Source organism: Gopherus flavomarginatus, chromosome 12 (genome assembly GCF_025201925.1).
Source record: "Gopherus flavomarginatus isolate rGopFla2 chromosome 12, rGopFla2.mat.asm, whole genome shotgun sequence".
NCBI classification, from domain to species: domain Eukaryota; kingdom Metazoa; phylum Chordata; order Testudines; family Testudinidae; genus Gopherus; species Gopherus flavomarginatus.
Genome location: NC_066628.1, coordinates 6,701,147 through 6,723,617, shown reverse-complemented (window position 1 = coordinate 6,723,617; position 22,471 = coordinate 6,701,147). Strand labels below are relative to the sequence as shown.

General features: G+C 52.0%; 2 protein-coding genes across 11 annotated transcripts in view; one reads left to right on the top strand and one right to left on the bottom strand.

Annotated features, from left to right (window-relative positions):
• The window catches only part of LOC127033281 (zinc finger protein 665-like), a 38,455-nt gene extending 26,126 nt beyond the window's left edge, over nt 1-12,329 (top strand). For 4 of the 10 annotated variants that reach the window (XM_050921214.1, XM_050921218.1, XM_050921213.1 and 1 more), the window contains 3 exons: nt 7,091-7,217; nt 9,545-9,658; nt 9,984-12,329. In XM_050921214.1, the coding sequence (XP_050777171.1) occupies nt 7,091-7,217; nt 9,545-9,658; nt 9,984-11,632 (1,890 nt within the window). In that variant the 3' untranslated portion in view covers nt 11,633-12,329. Of the gene's footprint in view, nt 1-2,621; nt 2,860-6,469; nt 6,557-7,060; nt 7,218-9,544; nt 9,659-9,983 lie in introns of those variants that run through there. The other 6 variants (XM_050921211.1, XM_050921212.1, XM_050921219.1 and 3 more) reach the window with 6 other exon arrangements.
• The window catches only part of LOC127033267 (zinc finger protein 850-like), a 165,220-nt gene that overhangs the window by 4,657 nt on the left and 138,092 nt on the right, over nt 1-22,471 (bottom strand). The window lies entirely within an intron of this gene.

Here is a 22,471-nt window from a genome sequence, read left to right as displayed (position 1 = left end):
CTCTTCCCTAGCCAGAGCCAGCAGTGACTCCGGTCTGACTTCAGTATGGCTGAGATCTGAATCCTGCACGGAAATCAGACCAAGACCTAGGACAGCCCTGAACATTCCGGAATTAGAGCCCCAACAATCATGAGTTTGTCTCTTTTAAAAAAAATCCAGTGTAACCTGGGAGAAGTGTGTGCGTGCGTGGGAAGGGAGGGGGCTGCCTGTGGATAGTTCCCTTGTAACTAGGCTCTGCCAGGGAAATATGACTTAGACAGACAGCAGTGTCTGTTACCCCTGTCCTACATCAGAATACAGGGGTGGCCCTACACTAGGTGCCCTAGGCAAACCATGCAATTGGCGCCCCCAGCCCCAAATCCCAAGGGCAGAGCTAGGCTGAGGAGTTCCGTAAACTAGGAAACATTTTGCCCCTTTTTTCCTTTTAATGTTTTTTAAGTGTTTGGTTTTTTTTTTTAAAACAGAGGCTTAATTATTCGGTTTGTCCATCTGGCCAACCAATGTTTCTTAGATCAGTTAAAATAAATGCAATAAATGAAGTCACAGGAAAGTCAAGTGCGCACTTCGGAGTGTGCAGGAGGGGGCAGGGGTACTTACAGAAATAGGGTTTTTACATCAATTTTCAATTGCAAGTGGGGGAGGGGAATCACATGTTCCTAGAAATGTTAAATGGCATTGGCTGTTACAAGATTGTACAACCATCCTAGATATATGGATCCTTCGAATGGGGTAGCAGTAAACCTACAAAGCTAGTACACCCCAAAGGCTCAGACAAAAAAAGGTAAAAAAAGAAAAAAAATGTTTAATTCTTTATTTAAATCCTAGACTTTTGGGTTCATAACTCATGGGGTTCAAATTCTTGGGTTTGCCAATCTATCTTGGGGATGTAGATCTGTCCTTAGTAAAAAAAACAAACAAACAGAAATTTATTTTTGAAAAGCATTTTATAGGAGACACTCTAAGGCCCTTAGGAACTGATTTTTAAAATAATTGAGGCCACTAGTCGAATATTTAAAAATATCTAGGTGCCTTCAACCTTAAAACTTCTGTCTGTTAGTGAATATTTCAGAACCAAGTTCTATACACAAATGGGACATGAGGAAAAAACACCAGGGTGCGGGAGAGAGACAAAATAACAGTTGGCTAAAAGCAAAGGAAATTGAAGTTTTCAGACCAGCCCATGAATCAGTCAGCACTGAACTCAAATTAAAACATTGCAATAGAAACAGGAACTATTAGTGTCACCCTGAGATGTGATTGCTGAAGCTACTCTCAACTATTCATATTTCCTGTGATGATTTGCCATTAAAAATATGAATTCCAGGGCACAATGACTTCCCTCTGCACAACGTTAATAAAGTTGAGGATGAAGAGTTCAAAGTAATGAAAATAATATTTTGATAAGGAACTAATGTAAAGGAGTGAAACTGCCCAGATGGGATCCCAAGAGGAGTGAAACTCAGGGGCATAGGGCCAGTGGCGAGGACACACGGATGAAGCGCTGGGCGGCTTTACGCAGACACAGGAACTGAGACCTGGATTCTTTAACCACTCGAAGCAGGTGTGACAGTGAGATCTTCGTGGGGGTATCTGCAAATATTCACTGGAGCAAGTCTCCTTTAGCAGCTCAGTAACAAATTATATGGGGGCAAGCGGCCCTGTCCCGGCTCTGCGATTCACTGGGCCTTTAAGGACACGTCCCCGGGGAAATGGGACCTGAAATCCTGGGAAAGAGGAAAGAAAAAGCCCCCCATTTTTGCAACCACTGCAGCTGGCTCAACCCATCTGGGGGAACTTTTATCCCCTCTGCCCCTCCCTATTCCTGGGTTTCCCCCTCCCGCCTGCCTGGCGGGGCCTGTACCCCAGTTCTCCCTCCTCAGTCCCCCCACATGCCGCTGTCCCAGACCCCCAGCACGGCGGCAGCTTTCCCGGGCCCAGGGCGGGAATCGCAGCCAGCTCCGCTGGGAGCAGCCTGGGGCCAAACCTCCCCCTGCAGCCCGGGGGTGCCGGGGGGGGGCGGGTCTCTCTCACCTTCCCTCCGAGCGGGGCCCCCCGGGGCAGGGGCCGGGCCGGGCTGGGGGCTCTGCCCTGGGAGAGGCTCCTGGGGAGCAGCGGGAAGGGCCCTGCTGGAGATTCCCCTCTCCCGGCTGCAGCCAGGGCTCCGGGCTCCCAGCACCAGCCGCCGGGGCTCGGGGATCTCGCCAGGAGCCTGGGAGCCAGAGTCACCGCAGCGGCTGCGAGTCACTTCCTGCTGCCGGGCCGGAGCCCAGCGCTCGCTGCCCCACAGCCGCCTCCCGGCCGCTCCCGGGTCCTAGCGCTGAACAGTCCCTGTCCGGTCACCCGGGGCTGGTGACGCGCCCAGAGATGCCGCTGGAGCCGCGGGTGGATCGCTAGGACCCAGAAGGGAGCTGGGGACTGACAGGGCCGCTCTGCCATGTAGGTGACCTAGGCGGTTGCCTAGGGCGCCCGGATTGGGGGGGCGCGGGGGGGGGGTGACATTTTGCCGCTCTCGGCGGCAGTTCTGCGGCAGGTCCTGCACTCGCTCCGGGACCTGCTGAAGTGCCCCAAGACCGGGAGCGCGGAAGGACCCGCCCCCCGCCTAGGGCGCCAATATCCCTGGCGCGGCTCCTGGGGATGAAGTGACTTCGCTGCAGTAACGCGCGGTGGCTGGTGGATTCCCGGTTCCCTCCAAGATCCCCGAGCCCCGGCGGCTGGTGCTGGGAGCCCGGAGCCCTGGCTGCAGCCGGGAGAGGGGAATCTCCAGCAGGGCCCTTCCCGCTGCTCCCCAGGAGCCTCTCCCAGGGCAGAGCCCCCAGCCCGGCCCGGCCCCTGCCCCGGGGGGCCCCGCTCGGAGGGAAGGTGAGAGAGACCCGCCCCCCCCCCGGCCAGTCACCCCCGGGCTGCAGGGGGAGGTTTGGCCCCAGGCTGCTCCCAGCGGAGCTGGCTGCGATTCCCGCCCGGGGCCCGGGAAAGCTGCCGCCAGCCCCGGTGGGGGCGGGGCGGGGGGAGCCATACGAGGGGGGGGGCAGAGCGGAGCAGGTGTAGGAGGGGCGGGGATGTGTGAGGATGGAGCGGGAACAGGGATGTGGGGGGACAGGAAGTGGGTGATGGGCTTGTAGGAGACAGGATGCGGGGCAGGTCGGTGGGGCGATGCAGGGAGATCAGGCTTCAGGGGGGTTTTACGGGGCTGATGGGAACGAGGCTGCAATGGAGGGAAATGGGGTGTGTGGGGAGGGGAGACCGGGGGAAACCGTGAGAGCAAGAGGAGACCGGCTGGGGAATGGAGAACCGGGGGGGCAGGGAGCATTGGGGATAGGGGGCTGGGGACTATCCCCACAGGGCTCAGAAACTACAAGGCAAATATCCAGATATTCCACCCCCACCTTCCCTGCTGCCCCAATGTGCCAAAGACACATCCATGCTAGTGGGGTCTGGCTCTCCTGAGTGTTGGGGGCTGCCCACAGCCCTAGTCTGATTTCCGGGCAGGATTCAGATCTCAGCCACACCGGAGTCAGACCAGAGTCACTGCTGGTTGTGGGCCAATGGGATCAGCTGCTGCCTGCCTGTCCCAGGGGTCTGCAGGGGCAGGACAGGGAGGCTCAGGCATTAGCTACTGTTAGCATATTTGCCCATTACTTTGGGGTGCACTCATTTATTTGGGTTACTCTTCTGGGGAAGGGGGTTCTGTAATTCTATCAATGTGCTGCTTCTGTTACATGTGTTTTCATATGGAGCCTTACTTCTCCCTTGTGCAGTCCCCTCCCAATGGAGCTACCCTGCAGGACCTCGGTTCCCTAGGGCTGGGTTTCTCCAGCCCCCAAACCAGATGAACACCCCCACCCCCGCACATACATTAACAGCAAGTCTGAGTGGACTGGGTCAATCAGCACTGTCAAGCTGACCCCTTATATGTCCCTGGACTCACTGGGCTGGAGGAAGCAGCACTTCCAAGCTGCCTCTCCTTATGTGCCCATGGGCCCCGTGGACTGGGTCAAGCAACACTTTCAAGCTGTTACCTTTTTGTGTCCCAGATTCAGCAGGTCCCTGTCCCCACTCTCACATCACAATTGTACTGGCAGTAACCAACTTGATGAGCAAACCCCACAGTATTCTGGGCGCTGCAGGGATCTTTAGCTTAGGTAAAAGAAGCATTGCTGCAGAGTGAATGGGGGAAGCTAAAAAACACCAAAGAGTAAGGTTCAGCAAGAGAGAGAGAGAAGCAACCAACTTAACCATAAAAGTTATTTATTGAATCATAGTGATACCTGCACAAGGAGGACTAAACCAACATAACATACATAATTAAAGGTTAATACCTAAGGTAGAAAGGAAAAATGAAGAGAGAGGGGGAGAGAGAGAGAGAGAAGGGGATCTTACCGCTTCTTGAAGCTTGAATTGATCGGGGTTTCCAGATGATGCTAGTAGCCAAGGGTCCTGAGGGCAGGAGGCAGGCAGAGTCCCCAGCACGATCAGTGAGGGCATTGGCTACACTGGCACTTTGTAGCGCTACAACACCCCCCTGAGTGCAGCAAGTTACAGCGCTGCAAAGCGCCAGTGTAAACAGTGCCCCAGCGCTGTAAGCTAATCCCCACGGGGAGGTGGAGTACCTGCAGCACTAGGAGAGCTCCCAGCGCTGCCGCCGAGACCACACTCGCACTTCAAAGCGCTGCCGCGGTCACACTCCCGCAGCAGCGCTTTGGAGTTTCGTGTGTAGCCAAGCCCTCAGGAGAATATGCAGTCCCAGTGGAACTGATGCAGAGTTTGGATCGAAGCATCAGAACACTGACTGGAGGGTGATTGGGGATTTTTGTAGAGAAATTACAATGGTTGAAGGGAGAACACTAGATTTGTTCATAGGTAAGCTGATGATTCAAGGGTTTTCTTTAGACTAGACAAAAGGAGCTGATCACTCTTGGCTATGGGTGGTGTTTTCTTCCAGGGACCCCACAATGCAACTAGGCTGCTTCACTATTTGGATATCAATTTAGGATTCATTACTAGAATTGGTCTGATAGTTGCTGCGCTAGGTGTGGGCAGGCGTAGATTCATTAGCATCTGGAGCAGAGATTCCCAGGATGCAGTGCTTCCCTGCTTTTTCTGGTCCCAGAGTTCAGTGTGGTTCTCTGTTCTCCATTCTGTATGTAAACTGAGATGTCTTCCTGTCCCATCTTTCATGCAGATGAGGCTAGAAGAGTTGTGTCTGTTCTCCATTCTGTATGCTAATAGAGATGTCTTAATCTTGTCACCCTTGTCAGGAGGGGTCTAGGTGTGTCTCCCAACGCCCTTCACTGCTCTCTGCAAGTTTTTTTCCTCTGATGGGTTTTGGTTTAAGCAGAGGCTGTGTGAGTGGGGGAGTGGGGTGTCTTTCATGAGTCAGGCTGGATACTGCACCCTGGTTCCCCAAGAACACAGAAGTGTCTGGTATCACTGCTGCCACCAAAGGGCTCCAGTTCTGGCTAAGGGAGAGGAGTAGGCGGGCGCATGTCTATCTCTGCTCATGTTGTGACAGCCCTGGAATGCAGTTCCCTGGGTGAAATGTTGCTGCCCTCTCAATTTTGACCTGGGAGCCCAGATTGAGCCTCTGCTTCTTCTGCAGCAGGGTCTGTGCAGGGGGACCTGCATTCACTCCCCCCTGTGCCCAGCCCCGGGGGGGGTGCAAGTTCCAGTGGCTTGAAGCAGCCCCAGGCTCTGCTCACACCAGCCCCTGAGCCGCAGCCTGCAGGTGAGGAGAGACCTGGGACTGGGCAGGAAAGAGATGCTGCACCAAGGGCCCCTTTCTGGGACCTGCTGATGAGTTTGTACTGGAGGGAGAGGGGCTCCCTATATGTCTGCGAGTCCCAGAGCTCCTGCTCTAACAGACTCCGTCAGGATCAACTCCCTCTTAGCAGTGGCAGTGGGTGATCTAGCTAGTAAGTGCAAAGGCGCAGGACAATGGGGCACTCGCCAGTTCTCCAAGGGCAAGAGAAGAAGATAAGGGGGCGGGGACTGAAAGGGGCATCAGGAGCAGGAAGTGGGGAGGGAGGTTCCCAGCTCTGCCCAGATCCATTCCCTGCACCCCTGGGCAGACTGACTCTTCTGGGAATAAGGGGCAGAGCTGAGACAGGAGAAACCAGTTGCCGACTTTGCTGAAGCACTGCACTACTTGGAGGGGGGGGGAGGGCCGAGAGGGCGTTAGAGGGGCTGACACTACAGTGCTGGGGGAATCCCCCAAAGTGGCTCCTTTGGTTTTGCTCTTTTTCCAGCATGTGTCTCAGAGACGCTGTTACTGGGAGGGTTTCATGGTGCCCCGGTGGGTTCAGTTCTGCCAGGAGGGGCCTGGCCTGGGTTCTAATAAACTAAGTGGGTTTCTTGCCAGCGTGGCACAGTCCAGCATGTCTGTCTGCAGGGAGAGAGCCTGGGCGGAATCGGGGTGTGACATGGACTGAAGCCCCTTCTGTAACCTCCCCCATGGCCCCTCTCGCCCCAACAGGCTGAGGAATCACGTCCAGTTTTAACTCCAGATCCTCCCGTGTGCAGGAGGCGGGGAAGGGAAATGGCTGTGATGGAGCCAGCTCAGGTAGGGGATCTTCAGGGAGGGGCTGGGCACGGGGAGGGAGAGGCAGGGAGGAGACAGGGTGCGGTAAACATACTGAGCAGGCCTATTGGCAGTGGGGAGGGGGGAACATTCCCCCATTTCTCAAATCTGAAACAAACTCCCTGGGCAGGGCTAGAAAAACTGACCAGACTCCCAGTGCTGGAGCCTGACCCCACTAACCTGAGGCTGCTGTGAAATACGCAGGGAAGCTGTTGGGATTCCTGTCCCTGTCCCTGGCTTAGAGCTCTGCTTCCTGTGCCAGCCTGTGGCTGGGAGGTGTGTGGGAAATGAGAAGACCCTTCCCTGCACTGTGTGCTGGGGAGGACAAGGAGCTTTCACCTCCCACCTCATAAAGCCTCCTGGCTGCTCTGAGCAGGGTGCAGGTGGGAATCTGCTTCTCCAGCCTTCCCAGAGCTTCCGTGATTGTTTGTTTTCTTTTTCTTTCTTCCTTTCCTGTGAATATTGGGATTGCGGATGAGGTAGCAGGTGCTGAGTGGGGGACTCTTGTTGTTTCAGATGCCGGTGACCTTCGAGGAGGTGGCTGTGTATTTCACCCAGGAGCAGGGGGCTCTGCTGGACCCCATTCAGAGAGCCCTCTACAGGGATGTCATGCATCAGAACTACGAGATGGTGACCTCACTGGGTAAGTGATTCCCATCCCCTCAGTTAGTCGAAGCCGTGCAGCGCTTTAATGGGACAGTGTGGTCGCGTGCCAGCACTGGAACAGAGCTGGTAAACCACCTCCATGAGCAAGTTTCAGTGCAGTAACTTGCTACTGTAGACAAGGCCTTAGTAGTGTATCTCATAAGTGTGCATCTGTACACACTGTGTGGCTAGTGCCGTTGTGTTGTTAATTTCAGGCACACAAAATACATTCATATTTAGAGATGTTTTCAAGGCTTGGGCCTGCTTTAATTGGAGCTCCACACTTCTTACTCCTTGCTTGGATAATGTACCAAAAACGTTGTCACATGTGTCTGGGTATCCCCCAAAATCTTACCCAAGGCTGATATTTTTCCTTGTAGTGTCTCAGTATCAGATGAGTTTAAAACTCCAGTTCCAGCACCAATTGCCACCTACAATGTATTCTCTTATACCTCTTTAATTGTGTCTACTCTCGTCTCCCTATGGTTGTCGCCAAGCTTGTAATAGAGGTACGGCCTATGGCGTACGCTGCAGATGCTGTGCACTCATGTTTATTTGAGTTCTTTCCAACCCGATAAGGGAAAGTTAATACCGATGGCGCACCCGTCTAGAAGATTAATCCCTATGGAGCAGCGGTTTGTGAAAGAATGTCTAGCTGCTGTGTGGGCCATTGAAGCTTTTGCTTTGACTAGTGGCACAGCCCCTGCTGTAATACAGATACCTCACTCTCCCCTGACGTACATCTGATCAGGAAAACTGCAGGAGAAAGGAGTTTCCAATACCAGGATGGCCCAAAGGACTTTGACGTTAACTAGCAGAGATGTTACCTGTGAGAATAACAAGCAGTGTTGTTACCATATGTCCTCCTGACGGAAGGAGAAGAGCATGAATGCCCACTTCCAGCAACTGAATCAACGTTAGTTGAAGACGCATCCCCGGTAGATGAAGTGTTACGCCTTGGAGAAAAAGAGGTTTGGTTCACAGATGGTCGTTCGTACCATGAAAGACGTAAGCAGTATGTGGGTGATGCTGCTGTGCAAACTAATGGGGAGACTCTCTGGATCCATGGGCATGACTTCAGCGCAGGCAGCAGAGATCAGAGCTCTTAGGCCATGTCTACACTGGCGTGTTACAGCGCAGTAACTTGCTCGCTGGGGTGTGAAAAATCACCCTTCCCCAAGTGCAGTAAGTTTGCACCCTGTAACGTACCAGTGTAGGCAGGCTCCCGGCGCTTGGCGCTATTCCCCTCATCAAGGTGGATTACATACAGTGCGGGGAGAGATCTCTCCCGAGCGCTCTGGGGTGGCCACACTGTCAGATCAAAGCGCTGCCACGGGAGCACTTTGAGGATATTAGTGTAGACTTAGCCTTAGTGATCTGCTTAAACAGACAAAATAATGTTGTACTTTGCCTTTATGTCTATGTGGATTCAGACTTTGTGGTACAGGGACTGTTACGCTGGATTTGGCTTTGGGAAAAGAGCCATTGGGAAACAGTTGAGGGGGAAAATTTGGTCCAAATGGAAAATTGGAAATTTATCCATGATTGGTGGAAAGAACACCTGGGAAAATTAAAAGTAAGACATACTAAAAGTCATCAAAAGGGAGAGGGGGATGAAAAATGTCGGAATGATAAAGTGGATGTTTTAGCTAAGTTAGCAAAGAAAGGAACCTTTGAGGGTTATGGTAATTACTAGAGCTCACGCCATAAAACAGGAGGCTGAACCTAAAGATGGGGAACCTGGAATATGAAAGGGGGTTATGCAGTGAATAAGGAAACAGGAGAGGTAACGTGAGTACCTGATAAACTTCAAAGAGAAGAGATCATTAGCCTGTGTCAGTCTATGGCCCACCGCGGAATAGAAAGTACTCTCTTTCAGGGCAAAACAGATGGGAATACAGTCTAAGGTGCGACAGGATGTAGAAAATTTGGTTTCAAATGGCATAAGATGGGCAGCAGTTGAAAATAGGCCCCGGAATTTGGGTCCCTTCTGGCACCAAAGACTTGTAGGGCCGTGGAGTAGATTACAGGTTGATTATATTAAGACCCAAAGGGGGAATCCATATTTATTAGTGATAGTAAAAAGAATGGGTACTTGTGGCACCTTAGCCCTATAACATATTACATGGATATATGGATTATATATGTACATATCCCAACATAGCCTGCCTCTCCCAAGGGGGCTCAGTGACCCTGCTCCCATCATCTGGAAATGAATTATCCCTCAGCACGGGGACAGGTTCCGCTCATGGAATGCCCTTTGTGACAAGTAGTCTCTCAATACTCTGTGCACCCTGATCTGGTCTGATTTCACCCTGTGTATAGGATTTCCCATTCCCAAACCTGACCTGATCGCACAGCTGGAACGAGGGGAAGAGCCGTGGGTACCCGATCTCCAGGCCGGTGAGGAAAGAGAGGTCCTGAGATGCACCTGCACAGGTGAGGACTGCCACAGAAACCATCTGGGAAATTAAGGCAAAAGTTGATAATCCCAAAAATATGGTGTAAGTAAGAGCCCACAGTTCTTCCTCATGTCAACAAGGGGAGGGCTGGAGTCAGCAGATATCGCTCACTGTTTTCTACCCATCCTGTTAGATGCAGGAGTTTCCTTCACAGATTTCTTCCCTGTGAGTGTTTGGGTGGGATCTGGAAGCAGAATCCAATTGCTGATGCTTTGCAACTTTCCTGTGTTGGGTTTTCCCTCTGCCTGTTCCTCTTTCTCCCCAGCACAACTACTCCTGTCTGGATTGTCTCTCTCTCCCAGCAGGTGCTGAGAGAGTCGGTGAGAAGGAGGAGGGGAATCATCATGAGAAAGATCCTGAGGAAGTGGAACTACAATGCACATTTATGGGAAGAGCTGAAGGGAATTTTTCCCAGTGCTGGGAAGAGGGAAAAGCCTGGGGAAATTGGCACAGGTTAGAGAGGCTGATGGGAAACCACCCAGGGAAGGAAGTGGATGAATCTATTAACTGTGGGGGTGGAGACAAGGGTCCCACAGCCCAGTGGACAAATTCCAAGGAAGAAAAACCCTACCACTGCCTGCAGTGTGGGAAAGGATTCACTGTGAGACCACAGCTTGTTTTAAATCAGACAATCCATGCGGGAGAGAACCCCCTTCAATGCTTGGTCCCTGGGAAAATCTTCAGTATCTGCTCAGACGTTAATAACCATGGGAAAAGCCACATAGGAGAGAAATCCTATCGATGCCTCGAGGGTGGGAACTGTTTGAATTCAGCACTAATTACACATCAGATAAACCACACAGGAGAGAGACCCCAAAAGTGCTTGAGCTGTATGAAAAGTTTAGGAAAAGCATCAGCCCTTGTTAAACATCAGGCATTACACACAGGAGAGAGAACTCATAAGTGCTTAGACTGTGGGAAAAGTTACATAAGTAGGTCAGATCTTCTTAGACATCAGGCAATCCACACAGGAGAGAGACCCCATAAGTGCTTAGACTGTGGAAAGAGTTTCACACAGCGATCATATCTTTTAACACATCAGAGGATCCACACAGGAGAGAGACCGCATAAGTGCTTGGACTGTGGGAAAAACTTCATATGGAGGTCAGAGCTTGCTAAACATCAGAGAATCCACACAGGAGAGCGACCCCATAAGTGCTCAGACTGTGGGAAAAGTTACACACGGCGTTCAGACCTTGTTAGGCATCAGGCAATCCACGTAGGAGAGAAACCCCATAAGTGCTTAGACTGTGGAAAAAGCTTCATACGGAGATCAGAACTTGTTAATCATCAGGCGATCCACACAGGAGACAGACCCCACAAGTGCTTGGACTGTGGGAAAAGTTACATATGTAGGTCAGATCTTCTTAGACATCAGGCAATCCACACAGGAGAGAGACCCCATAATTGCTTAGACTGTGGAAAGAGTTTCACACAACGATCATATCTTATAACACATCAGAGGATCCACACAAGAGAGAGTCCCCATAAGTGCTTGGACTGTGGGAAATGTTTCATACAGAGGCCAGACCTTATTAAACATCAGGCAAGCCACACAAGAGAGAGACCACATAGGTGTATGGACTGTGGAAAAAGTTTCATACGGAGATCAGACCTTGTTAGACATCAGGCTATCCACATAGGAGAGAGACCCCACAAGTGTATAGTCTGCGGGAAAGGTTTCTTGCGTAGGTCACACCTTGTTAGACATCAGAGAATCCACACAGACAAGAGACCCGACAAGTGCTTAGACTGTGGGAAATGTTACATACAGAGATCAAACCTTGTTAGACATCAGTCAATCCACACAGGAGAGAGACCCCACAAGTGGTTGGACTGTGGGGAAATTTCACGCAGAGATCACACCTCGTTAAACATGAGAGAATCTACACAGGATCTAAACTTCTCGGACACAGAGACAGAAAGTATTAAGGAAATTGCATATAATTGACCTAGATTAAATCTTTAGAGACATGTTAGAAAAGTGTGTCCTCCTCAGAGAAACTAGAGCTTCAAGAGGTAACAGTGTATTGTTAAAGACATGGAAGAAGATGTTAACTGTAGTAGTCTCTGTTTAGCTGTATCTTGTTAGAGGTTAACAATGGAAATAAACCTTTCCTGTCTAGGGTTCTATTCTGTGAATTCAGAGATCAAAAGGGAACATTAACATTTAGATAAAACTTGGTTGTAATAATGTCATTGTTTGTCTCCTGAAAGTTTGTGGTAAACTGTCTTGAACTGCTTTATGGAGAATCACCTCATGCTAATCCATGTAATTATTTACTAGTGGTGTTTAGGAAATAGAAGGTCACTTCAAAAGCCTGTTGTTCAGCCAATAACTGTGTGCTGTCGAGACGCTGGAAAAATGATCCTTTCTTCCCTGATCTGCCGAAGCGTTATTCGGAGTGCGAGTGTGAGTCAGAAGACAGAGATCTCCAGTCCCTTCTGGACCACCCTGACATTGAAATTGGACATTGGACTAGAACTTAATTAAATGATTCTGTAAAGGACTCTTTGCAATGCTAAAGCATCATCTCAACGGTGAAACTGACCAAAGGACTGGCTGTATCTCTGAATGTATAATGATCGTTTAAGCAGCACACTCTCTCTTTTCTTCTTTTAATAAATCTTAGTTGAGTTAATAAGAATTGGCTGTAAGTGTGTATTTGGGTAAGAACTGAAGTATTCCTTCACTTGGTGGATAGTGTATTGGATCCTTTGGGATTGGTGGAACCTTTTAATGTGATGAATAAGATGTTCCACAATCCCCATCATGTTGAAGTGGGCTGTCTGGGAGTGAGCCCAAGGCTGGGTTGCTGTAAGGGAGCTGTGCTTTTTCCTCTGTGTAGCCAGTAAGGTATTGCAGGAGCTGCTTTGTTGCTGGCTTGGTTAATCTAAGTATTGGAATAGCCCCCGGTTTTGAGGATTGTTGGCTCCATTCTTTTTAGTTTGCCTTAACTGAGCGATCTGTGTGGGCCCCCGGGACCCTGGTCACAACTTCATAAATGCCTTGTGTGTGGGGAAAGTTTCATTCAGTCGTCATGTCTCCCTAGTCTCAGCTGATGGGGGGGATGCCCTGCATTTCCCCAGCCCATGGGTGTTGGGGGAAAAATCCCATGGCTCTGCAGCCACTTCGGCTGGTGGGGAAACACCCCTGCAGCTCACAAGCTGCCACAAACGTAGGGTGTTTGGGAGTCCGCCAATGGTCCCCAGTCCTCACGGGCCCACGGCTCCCCACTCTCCCTGGTCACTGGGGAATGCCCTGCAGTTCCCCACTACCCGCAGGCCTTGTGGGATCCTTCAATTCCCCAGTCACCATATGTACTTTGCACCTCTGGAGTTCCCAAGGGCCTGCTGATGGGGGAATCCTGAGCAGCTCCTCAGGGGCCAGGTACGTTGGGGAATTTCCCCGGGGGGCAGGGAGGAAATGGGTCCCCAGTCCCCACGAGTGGAGGGGGGAATCCCCTCTTGCTACCCAGTCCCCCCCGGGCTTTGGGGAATTATCTGCTGCTCCCCCGGCCCTGCAGCTGGGGGAGGAATCCCCCTTAAAGCTCTCCAGAGGCAACGAGGTTGGGAATCCCTCTCGGGAATCTGTCCCTAGCTTCCAAGTGCAAAGTGCAGGGAGGAAATCTTTTGAAGCTCCCTATTCCCCACGAGTGTGAGGGAATCCAGTCTCTGCGGGCATTGGGGATCCCCCTGTGGCTCTCCTGGCCTCACAGACAAGAGTGGGGGTATCACGTGGCTGCCCAGCGTCTGTGGGCCTTGCATTATCCCCCGTGGTGCTGCAGCCCCTGGTGACCGGGGGAATACGCTGTGGCTCCTCAGCCCCTGCGGGAGGGGGAGAAATCCCCCACACCTCCCCAGCCACCAAATCCAGGGTGGGAAATGCCCCATAGCTCCCCAGCTGCTGCAGGCAGAGGGGATCCCCTCAAGTCTCTGCACTCCCCACTCACAGCAAGTGGAGAAAATACCCCACAGCTCTGCAGTCCGCACGGTTCAGGGGGACCCTGGGAGCTCCCTGGCAGTGGCCACTGCAGGCACCTGAGCAACCCCCGCAGCTCCCAGCCTGGGGAGGAATCCCCCCGAGTTCCCCAGTCCCAGGGCGGTGGGGAATCCCCCTCACTGCCCAGCACCTGTAAGGGTGGGGGACCCCTGGAGCTCTGGGCATGGGGGAATGCCCTGTGACTCCCCAACCATTGCCGGCAGAGGCATTCTTCTGCAGCTCCCCAGTCTGCACGGGGTCTCCCAGAGCTCCCCAGTGTGGGCCCAGGGATGAGGGGGACCCATGGAGCCCACTAGCCACCAAAGGTGGCAGAATAACCCCTGCAGCTTCCCAGCCTGGGAGGCATTCCCGCAGATCCCCAGCCCCAGCAGATGGGGGATCCCCCACAGCTCCCCAGTCACTGCCTGTGTGGGGGAGCCCCAGAGCTCTTCAGTCCCCCTGGTGCTTCCTAGCCCTTGCAGGCAGCGGAGTAACCCCCACAGCTCCCCAGCCTAGGGGAAGAAATCTCTCAGAGCTCCCCAGTCCTCTGGAATTGGGGGATCTCCCACAGCTGACCCTGTTCTAAACATCTGTTTTCACTTTCAGGTGACATTGTAAATAAGAAGCAGGCAGCATTATCTCCAGTAAATGTGAACAAACTTGTTTCTCTAAGTGATTGTCTGAATAAGATGTAGGACTGAGTGGACTTGTTGGCTCTAAAGTTGTACATTGATTTGTTTTTCAGTGCAGTTATGTAATAACAAAAAAAATCTACATTTGTAAGTTGCTCTTTCATGTTAAAGAGATCGTAGTACGGTCCTTGTACGAGGTGAATGGAAAAATACTATTTCTTTTATCATTGCCGGCAGAGACTGGATTCCTCCACACAAGTGAGGATTAGGGAGCTTCAAAGGATCTCGTCCTTGCACCTTGCACTGGGAGAGGATTCCCAAGGGGGATTCCTGACCCCCTGGCCTCTGGGAAGGTTTAGGGGGGGGATTTTCCCCCATCCGCAGGGCCTGGGCAGCCACAGGGAATTCCCCAAAGCATGGAGGGGGGGGAAGGCTGAGGAGCCACAGGGGATTCATCCCTCCCTCACTCGCAGATCACTGGGAAGCCATTTCCTCCCTGCCCCTGGGGAAATTCCCCAAGACCCCTGACCCCTGGGGAGCTGCTCGGTATTTGCCTCGCATCCGCTGGTCCTTAGGAACACCAGAGGTCCAGGTTCGCATGGCGGCTGGGGAACTGAGGGGGATCCCACAACGCCTGCAGGAGCACCAGGGAATGACCGAGTGGAGGCTGGGGAAATGCAGGGCCTTCCCCCCAACAGCACCGACTGGTGTCAGAGTGATGGGGGAATCCTCCTAGTCCCAAGGACTGGGGATCTCTGAGTCACTCTCCTCCCAGGCTGGGGTGCAGCTGCAGTTTCCTGCTTCACCCACATAGGCTGGGCAGCTGCAGGTTATTCTCCCGCTCCTGGGGCAACTGGGGGTCCTGCGGGGGAACGTAGCCACAGGGCATCCCCCTGTCCATGGAGCTAAGGCACCACAATGCTGTATGAAACTGTCCCCACAGGCATTTCAGAAGTTGTGACCAGGGACCCAGGTCGAGGGCACACTGACATTGCTCAATTAGGGCTGTTAGGTAATAAAGCAAGTCCTCACTCACCTCTCCAGCACCCGAGTTTGTGCGGAGTTGGTATGGGGCACACAATTCTGTCAGAGACCAGACACCAATGCGTTGATCAACGGGCTCACACTATCCTTAGCTCTAAAAAGCTTTAGATTAAGTGTGGCCCCTTTATTAGGGGTGAGCATCAATATTTATACACAGAAGTAAACAAAGTGATTAACAAAAGATAATGGTCATGCATAATTAATTAAGATTTTACAGGAAAAGCAAGTTAACAAGTAAATGCATAGAGATAAAGGCTAATGGCTACTAGGGAAAGGGGATGTCATGAGTAGTTTGCAGGTCAGTGCTTTGTTCAAAAGGGTTCAGGAAGGATTATGCAGAGACAGTCAGTCTGGGTGTGTTTTGGCTCCCCAAAGTTCACCAAAAGTTTAGACCCAACATTCCTCCATTTGTAGCTTTGAGATAACTATTAATCAAAAAGCTACACCCTATTTCAAGATGTCAAGGGCCGCTTGGCAATTTTAGCCTGGGCCAATTTGAAGAGAGTAAGGCTTTTAGCTGAAGTGGGAAAAGAATAAACTGACTTACATGAGTTTATGAGGGAGGGGACACACTGAATACAGCAACACAGTATTATAAGGACTACTATGGCCCCAACAACACCCACCAAGAGTTTTTTTTAACCCACCCAAATCCGGGCAGCCAATTTCATAAGGCTCCCCACCAATGATAAGGTGGCTGGCCAGAGGAGTAGTTTTTAGCCATTTCCCTTAGGTGTTTGGTATGTTGAAAAGTGTCAGAGTAGGTGTCATTTACAAAAACACAGCATTCTTCATAAGCAGAAAATAAACTAAAAAAGCATAAAAAAACATACAGTTGTGAGAATAAAGGGTCCTCTCATTTTTTTCGAGTCAATTTAAGTCTAATGTCTGAGAGAGGTAAGCTGGTCCACTGGTCGAAGGCAGTGTCCTCAGTGGTGACAAGAGCTGCTGGTCCGTCACTGTGGTCCACTACGGCTGGCTTGACGTGGGAGTGGTGGATCCAAGATTTGCGTCCTTTCAGGAACACTGCAGTCTGGGTTGTTAAAAGAACCTGGTGGGGTCCAGTAAACCTTGGCTGGAGGGTGTCGTCACGAACGAACTTTTTGGCCCAGACGAAGTCCCCTGGTTGGAACGGGTGGATCTGTTCCTCCAGCGGCACGGTCTGGGAAAACTGCGAGGCTTTCCAAAGGGTACGGAGGCGAGCCTGTAGGGAGAGAAACTGACACGCGGTTAAATGATCCCCTCCCAATAGTGAAACATCAGCACGTGGTAGCGCCCCGCCTTTGAAAGGGGGGTGTCCATAGAGCAGTTCAAAGGGGGATAATCCCAATGCGCGGGTTGGGCGAGTACGAAGGTGAAACAGGACCAAGAGAAGTACCTGAGGCCACTTTAATCCTGTTTCCTGACAGTATTTAGCCAATGTAAACTTAAGTTCCCTATTTATACGCTTAACTTTCCCGCTAGACTGGGGGTGGTAGGGTGTATGAAAGGAGTGTGAAATGCCCAGTCCTTGTTCTAAACGGCCAAGGACATGACCAGTAAAGTGAGGTCCGCGATCTGAGTCGAGCACAAGAGGGATGCCAAAACGGGGTACAATGTCTCTAAGGAGAATCTTCGCCACTGTGGCAGCAGTACAATTAGCAGTAGGAAAAGCTTCGACCCAGGAAGTCAGAGGGCAAACCAAAGCAAGGAGGTGCTTTTTCCCAAAAGCCTTTGGCATATCTGCAAAGTCAATTTGAAGATGTTGAAATGGAGCAGCAGGCGGAGGTTTTCCACCCTTAATTTTGTTAAGAGGTGGAGCAGGTCCATTACGCTGACATGTGCTGCATGCTTTCACTATTGATAGGCAATAGGGTTGAATGCCTGGAGCATACCAAAAGCGAGCGATGGTGTTCACGAGGGCGTGCGTGCCGTAGTGACCCCCTTTATCATGGTGCCAGCGAACTGCCACGGGGTATGTGGAGCGAGGGAGGCAGGCTCGGCCATCTGGCATAAGCCAGGTCCCTTTGACCAGAGTGGCCCCGAGGCTCTCCCACGATTGTAGTTCAGCAGCGGGTACTGGTACGGGGTGCGGTGGAGTAAAGGAGGAGGCTGCAATAGCCAATGTGGGCATGGCTAAAGGTAAGGTGGCAGCCTTCTTAGCGGAGGCGTCAGCCAGGGCATTCCCACGGGTAACGGGGCTACTATCTTTAGTATGGGCCCGGCAGTGAACTACAGCCAGGACAGAGGGTTTTTGGAGGGCGTCCAAAAGCTTGTGGAGGAGGGGGAGGTGCTGAATGGGTTTACCGGCAGCTGTCTGGAAACCTCGAAACTTCCAGAGGTGGATATGACAATGCACAACTCCAAAAGCATATTTGCTATCAGTAAAAATGGTAACGGTCTTACCAGCGGCCAACTGGCAAGCTCGGGCCAGGGCATAGAGTTCAGCGGCTTGGGCTCCCCAGTTGCCTGGCAGTGAGGCGGCCTCTTGAATGTCCCATTCAGAGGTGACAGCATAACCAGTGAAACGCTTGCCATCAACATAGAAGGAGCTTCCGTCCGAGAAGAGGATGCAATCGGGGTTGTCCAGTGGCACGTCAAACAGGTTGTCTCTTATCTGTAAGATGCTGTAAACTACTTCCACACAGTCGTGATGATCCTGGAGGACTGGCAGGTCAGGAAGCAAGGTAGCTGGATTAAGGGGTCCACACCTTTCAAAAATTAGGTTAGTGTCTTCTAAGAGTTCGGCCTCTAGCTGTTGCTGACGATGGGCCGAAAAGACTTGGGTTGTGCCCCTACGCAGAAGGGCTGACAAGGCATGAGAGGTCCAAACCGTGGTAAAATGACCCAGGGTTAGGCTCTTTGCCTTTGTGATCAGCAGGGCAGCTGCTGCCAGAGTCCGGGTGCAGGATGGGGTTCCCTGAGCGACAGGGTCGATTTGCTGAGAGTAAAAAGCAAGCGGGAAATGGTGGGGCCCGCTCAGCTGGGTAAGGACACCACTAGCAATTCCGCCCCTCGTGGACAAAAAGGTGAAAGGGTTTGCTGTAATTGGGGGGGGCGGAGAGACATGGAGGAGGCCACACTGTCCTTGAGTAACTGAAAGGCTTGAATAGTGTCCGGGGACCACTGCAAAGGGTCAGGAGCAAGGTTAGCAGTGAGTCGGTGGAGCGGTTTGCTTAACTCCCCGCAGGACGGCAACCAGGGGCAACAGAAGCCAATTAATCCTAAGAAACCTCGAAGTTGTTTCTTGGTGTTCGGTAGAGGGCAGTTTTGAATAGTCTTTATGCGGGCTGGGTCCATCTGTCTTCCCTCTGGGGTTAACAGGAAGCCCAGATATCGGACCTTTTGTGAGACCCACTGAATCTTTTTAGGGTCTACCTTGTGGCCTCTGGTGTGTAGGTATAATAAAAGTGCCTTACCATCGATGCGGAGGGCAGCTTCTTCGCGATTACCTAATAGGATGTCATCTACGTATAGGACCAATGTGGATCCCTGCGGACTGGTGAAACCTTCCAAGTCATGGCGGAGGCACTGGCTGAAAATCGTGGGGCTGTCTCTGTAGCCTTGAGGAAGTCGTTGCCAGACATAACTTTGTCCCTCCCAGGTGAAACCAAAGAGATACTGAGAGTCTGGGTGCACAGGAATGCTGAAAAAAGCTGATTTTAAGTCAATAACAGTGAACCACTCAGCATCCCAGGGGATTTGGCTGATGATAGTAGCTGGGTCAGGAACTACTGCATGAAGAGGGACCACATACTGATTAACAACTTGTAGATCCTGTACAAAGCGCCAACGAACAGGGTCTCCGTCCTTTTTAGGAGGCTTTTTGACAGGCAGTATAGGGGTGTTACAGGGAGTGCGCTGAGGGCGGACTAGCTTTTGTGCAATGAATCCCTCGATAATGGGGCGGATGCCCTCCCGGGCTTCCAGCGACAGGGGGTATTGAGGGACTGACGGGGGGGTTAAGGAAGGCTTCACCTGAATCCTTACGGGCTCTGCCGAAAGGAGCAGGCCAACATCAGTGTCAGAAATTCCCCAGAGGGTTGAAGGCAAGTCAGTGAGGTCAGGGGAGAGAGAGGGGGGTGTTTCCCAATTACCCTGAGTAGGGGCCGAATCTCCTAACACTGTCATCAATAATCCTACCCCTTCAGGAGTGCAGGTTAAAGTAGCCTCAAGCTTACAGAGTAAATCCCGGCCCATCAAAGGGATCGGACAAGCTGGGGAAAAAAGAAAACGGTGAGGAAAACATTTATCAGCATAAATAACATTCAAAGGCAAAGTGAGTCCTAGAGACTGTGGGTTGCCCTCCACCCCAGTCGCAGTTTTAACCTCAGAGGATAGCCAGGGAGAGGGGGCATGATTTAAAAGAGAGAAAGTAGCCCCAGTATCAATGAGGAAAGAGACAGGCAGTCCCTGGACTGAAAGGGTTAAACGAGGCTCTTTGCTGGGAGGGGAGAAAGTGAGAAAGGAGCCGGCTAAAGACATTAAGGAAATAAGACCATCACATTGTTTGTCTTCGCCCCCGGGGTACCGTCATTGAGGAGGCTGAGTTTGCTGCGGCTGCTGCTGTTTCCCGTAGTTGATCCAGGCCTGGGGAATGGGCTGAGCTGGTGGTGCACCTGTAAAGGCATCTCTCTAACTATACTTTTATTACTCGCAAGAGATTTGACGGGGACATCCTCTGGGCTATCCTCGGGGGGGGGGGCATGCACCCTGCTGTATCTGTTTGGACATTAGCCTAGTAACTACTCCTCCCGAGGTGAGGTTTGCCCCTCCATTTCCTCCTCATCCTTCTGCAGAAATTCCAATCTGGGATTCTGCAGATTCCCCTCTGCTACATGGAGAGAGTCCCCCTGCGGAGGAATAGGGGCAGGTGCAGAGGGGACCAGCTGACGAGTCAAAACACGCCGTGGTCTACACCCTTCATCGAAATAACCTGGAGGGGGTTTACTCTCGGGAGAGTACCTGACTGCCATAATTTTTAAAGATTTCCACAGCTCTGCTGCTGTGTTCCAACAAAACCAGTAACATAACTGTCCCGGATGGTCTTTTTCGATCTGGCTCTTTACTCCTCTTAAGGCAGCCTGTTCGAAAGAGCCATACGAAGGCCACCTCATCTCCGGGTCGGCCAATACCGCGGTATACCCAGTCCAATTCCTTACACATAGTGTGTACAACTTCTTCCTAGACATTCCTGTCTGTACTGGGAGTTTCCCTTCGTTCCATAACTTATTTACAATCCCCAACGGACTCTCAAGAGGCACGCTAGTCCCTTGACCCATGGTGTCTGACAGGAGCCCTCCAACTGGCGTTTACCCTGCTGTCCAATACACGACCCTTTAATATTGAATTGGCTGGGAGAAATCTCCTGTGGCGCCTTGCCAATTCATATATGAGTGGTCTGACCACTGGACAGAGGTACCGCACCAGAAGGAATCCCGGACGAGCCCCCAAATTGTTAGGTAATAAAGCAAGTCCTCACTCACCTCTCCAGCACCCGAGTTCGTGCGGAGTTGGTATGGGGCACACAATTCTGTCAGAGACCAGACACCAATGCGTTGATCAACGGGCTCACACTATCCTTAGCTCTAAAAAGCTTTAGATTAAGTGTGGCCCCTTTATTAGGGGTGAGCATCAATATTTATACACAGAAGTAAACAAAGTGATTAACAAAAGATAATGGTCATGCATAATTAATTAAGATTTTACAGGAAAAGCAAGTTAACAAGTAAATGCATAGAGATAAAGGCTAATGGCTACTAGGGAAAGGGGGTGTCATGAGTAGTTTGCAGGTCAGTGCTTTGTTCAAAAGGGTTCAGGAAGGATTATGCAGAGACAGTCAGTCTGGGTGTGTTTTGGCTCCCCAAAGTTCACCAAAAGTTTAGACCCAACAGGGCAAACTGCAAAGAATGGGCTGACAATCCTCAAAGCTGGTGGATATTCCAATACATACAGCTACGGTATGAAATTAATTCAAACTTATTCTATTTGAATTTTCAGAGCTATTTTATACATTCAGCATTGTGTGACCCCACTAAAGTGGCGTTCACTTTGTCGGCAGGAGAGCTCTCCTCAGCCCAGCTCCAGCCCCATAGTGCCGCCCCACTGCAGATCCCCCCTCAGCCCAGCTCCAGTCCTTCAGTGCCGCCCCGTCACTGCACAGCCCCCCTCGGCACAGCTCCAGCCCCTCAGTGACTCCTCCCCCCCCTGCACAGCCCCCCTCAGCCCAGCTCCAGCCCCTCAGTGCCGCCCCACTGCACAGCTCTCCTCAGCCCATCTCCAGCCCCTCAATGCCGCTGTCAGCCCCAAGTGGCTGAGTCTGATGAGGAAGGATGTGCACATCTGGGAGGTGAGGCTCAAGGCTTGGGCTCGCCTTCCTTCCCCTCCCCCAAACCATCAGGTGGAGACAGCGCGACTCTGTGTCCAAACTGGTGCATTTGTTTGGGACACACCACTTGAGAGAACAAGGCTGTTGCCTGCTCAGCCCTCTTTGACCAACTGATTGAGTTTGTCCAGCACAGCGACCCGACTGGGCAGGCCAAGCCTCATGTTTCTGGGGTGCAAGGCCGGGCGTAGCGACCTGTATGGTGTTGCTGTGTAGGTTACTTCATGGGTGGCTGGCTAGTGGCACTGTGGAGCTGGGAGTGACTGTGAATGCTAGTGGCTGTGTGGGAGCAGAGCCTGGAGGGGGTCTCCTGGGACCCAGCATGGCACTGTTGGGCTTTCGTCATCCTGATCCTGAAAGAGAGCTGAGCACAGCGGTGGGGGGGGGGAGGGGAGAGAGGTGTCCAGCTGACAGCCTCAACTCCACCAGCTTCAGCGTAGGGCTGGGCAAACTGGGCCCACAGTCAGGGTGCCGTAGCCGGGGGACGTCACAAGGGGCTCAGGTGTCTCCTTGCCGGCTGCACCACAGACTCCTCTGCGTAGTCCGGCCCCTTCCCCCTGCTGGGCCAGCAGGCTTCTCCCTGCCCCTGCCCACACCCTCCTCAGCTGCCGACTAAAGGCTTCAGCTCAACCCAGCGCCCCCCTTGCCCCCCCCCCAGGAGCTCAGAGCTGCGGAGTCTCTCCCTGCCTGTGGTGGGGGCAGGACCCCCATGAAACCAGCCAGAGCCAGGAGCAAACGTTTGTAGCGTGTGAGTGAGCAGGGCAGGGG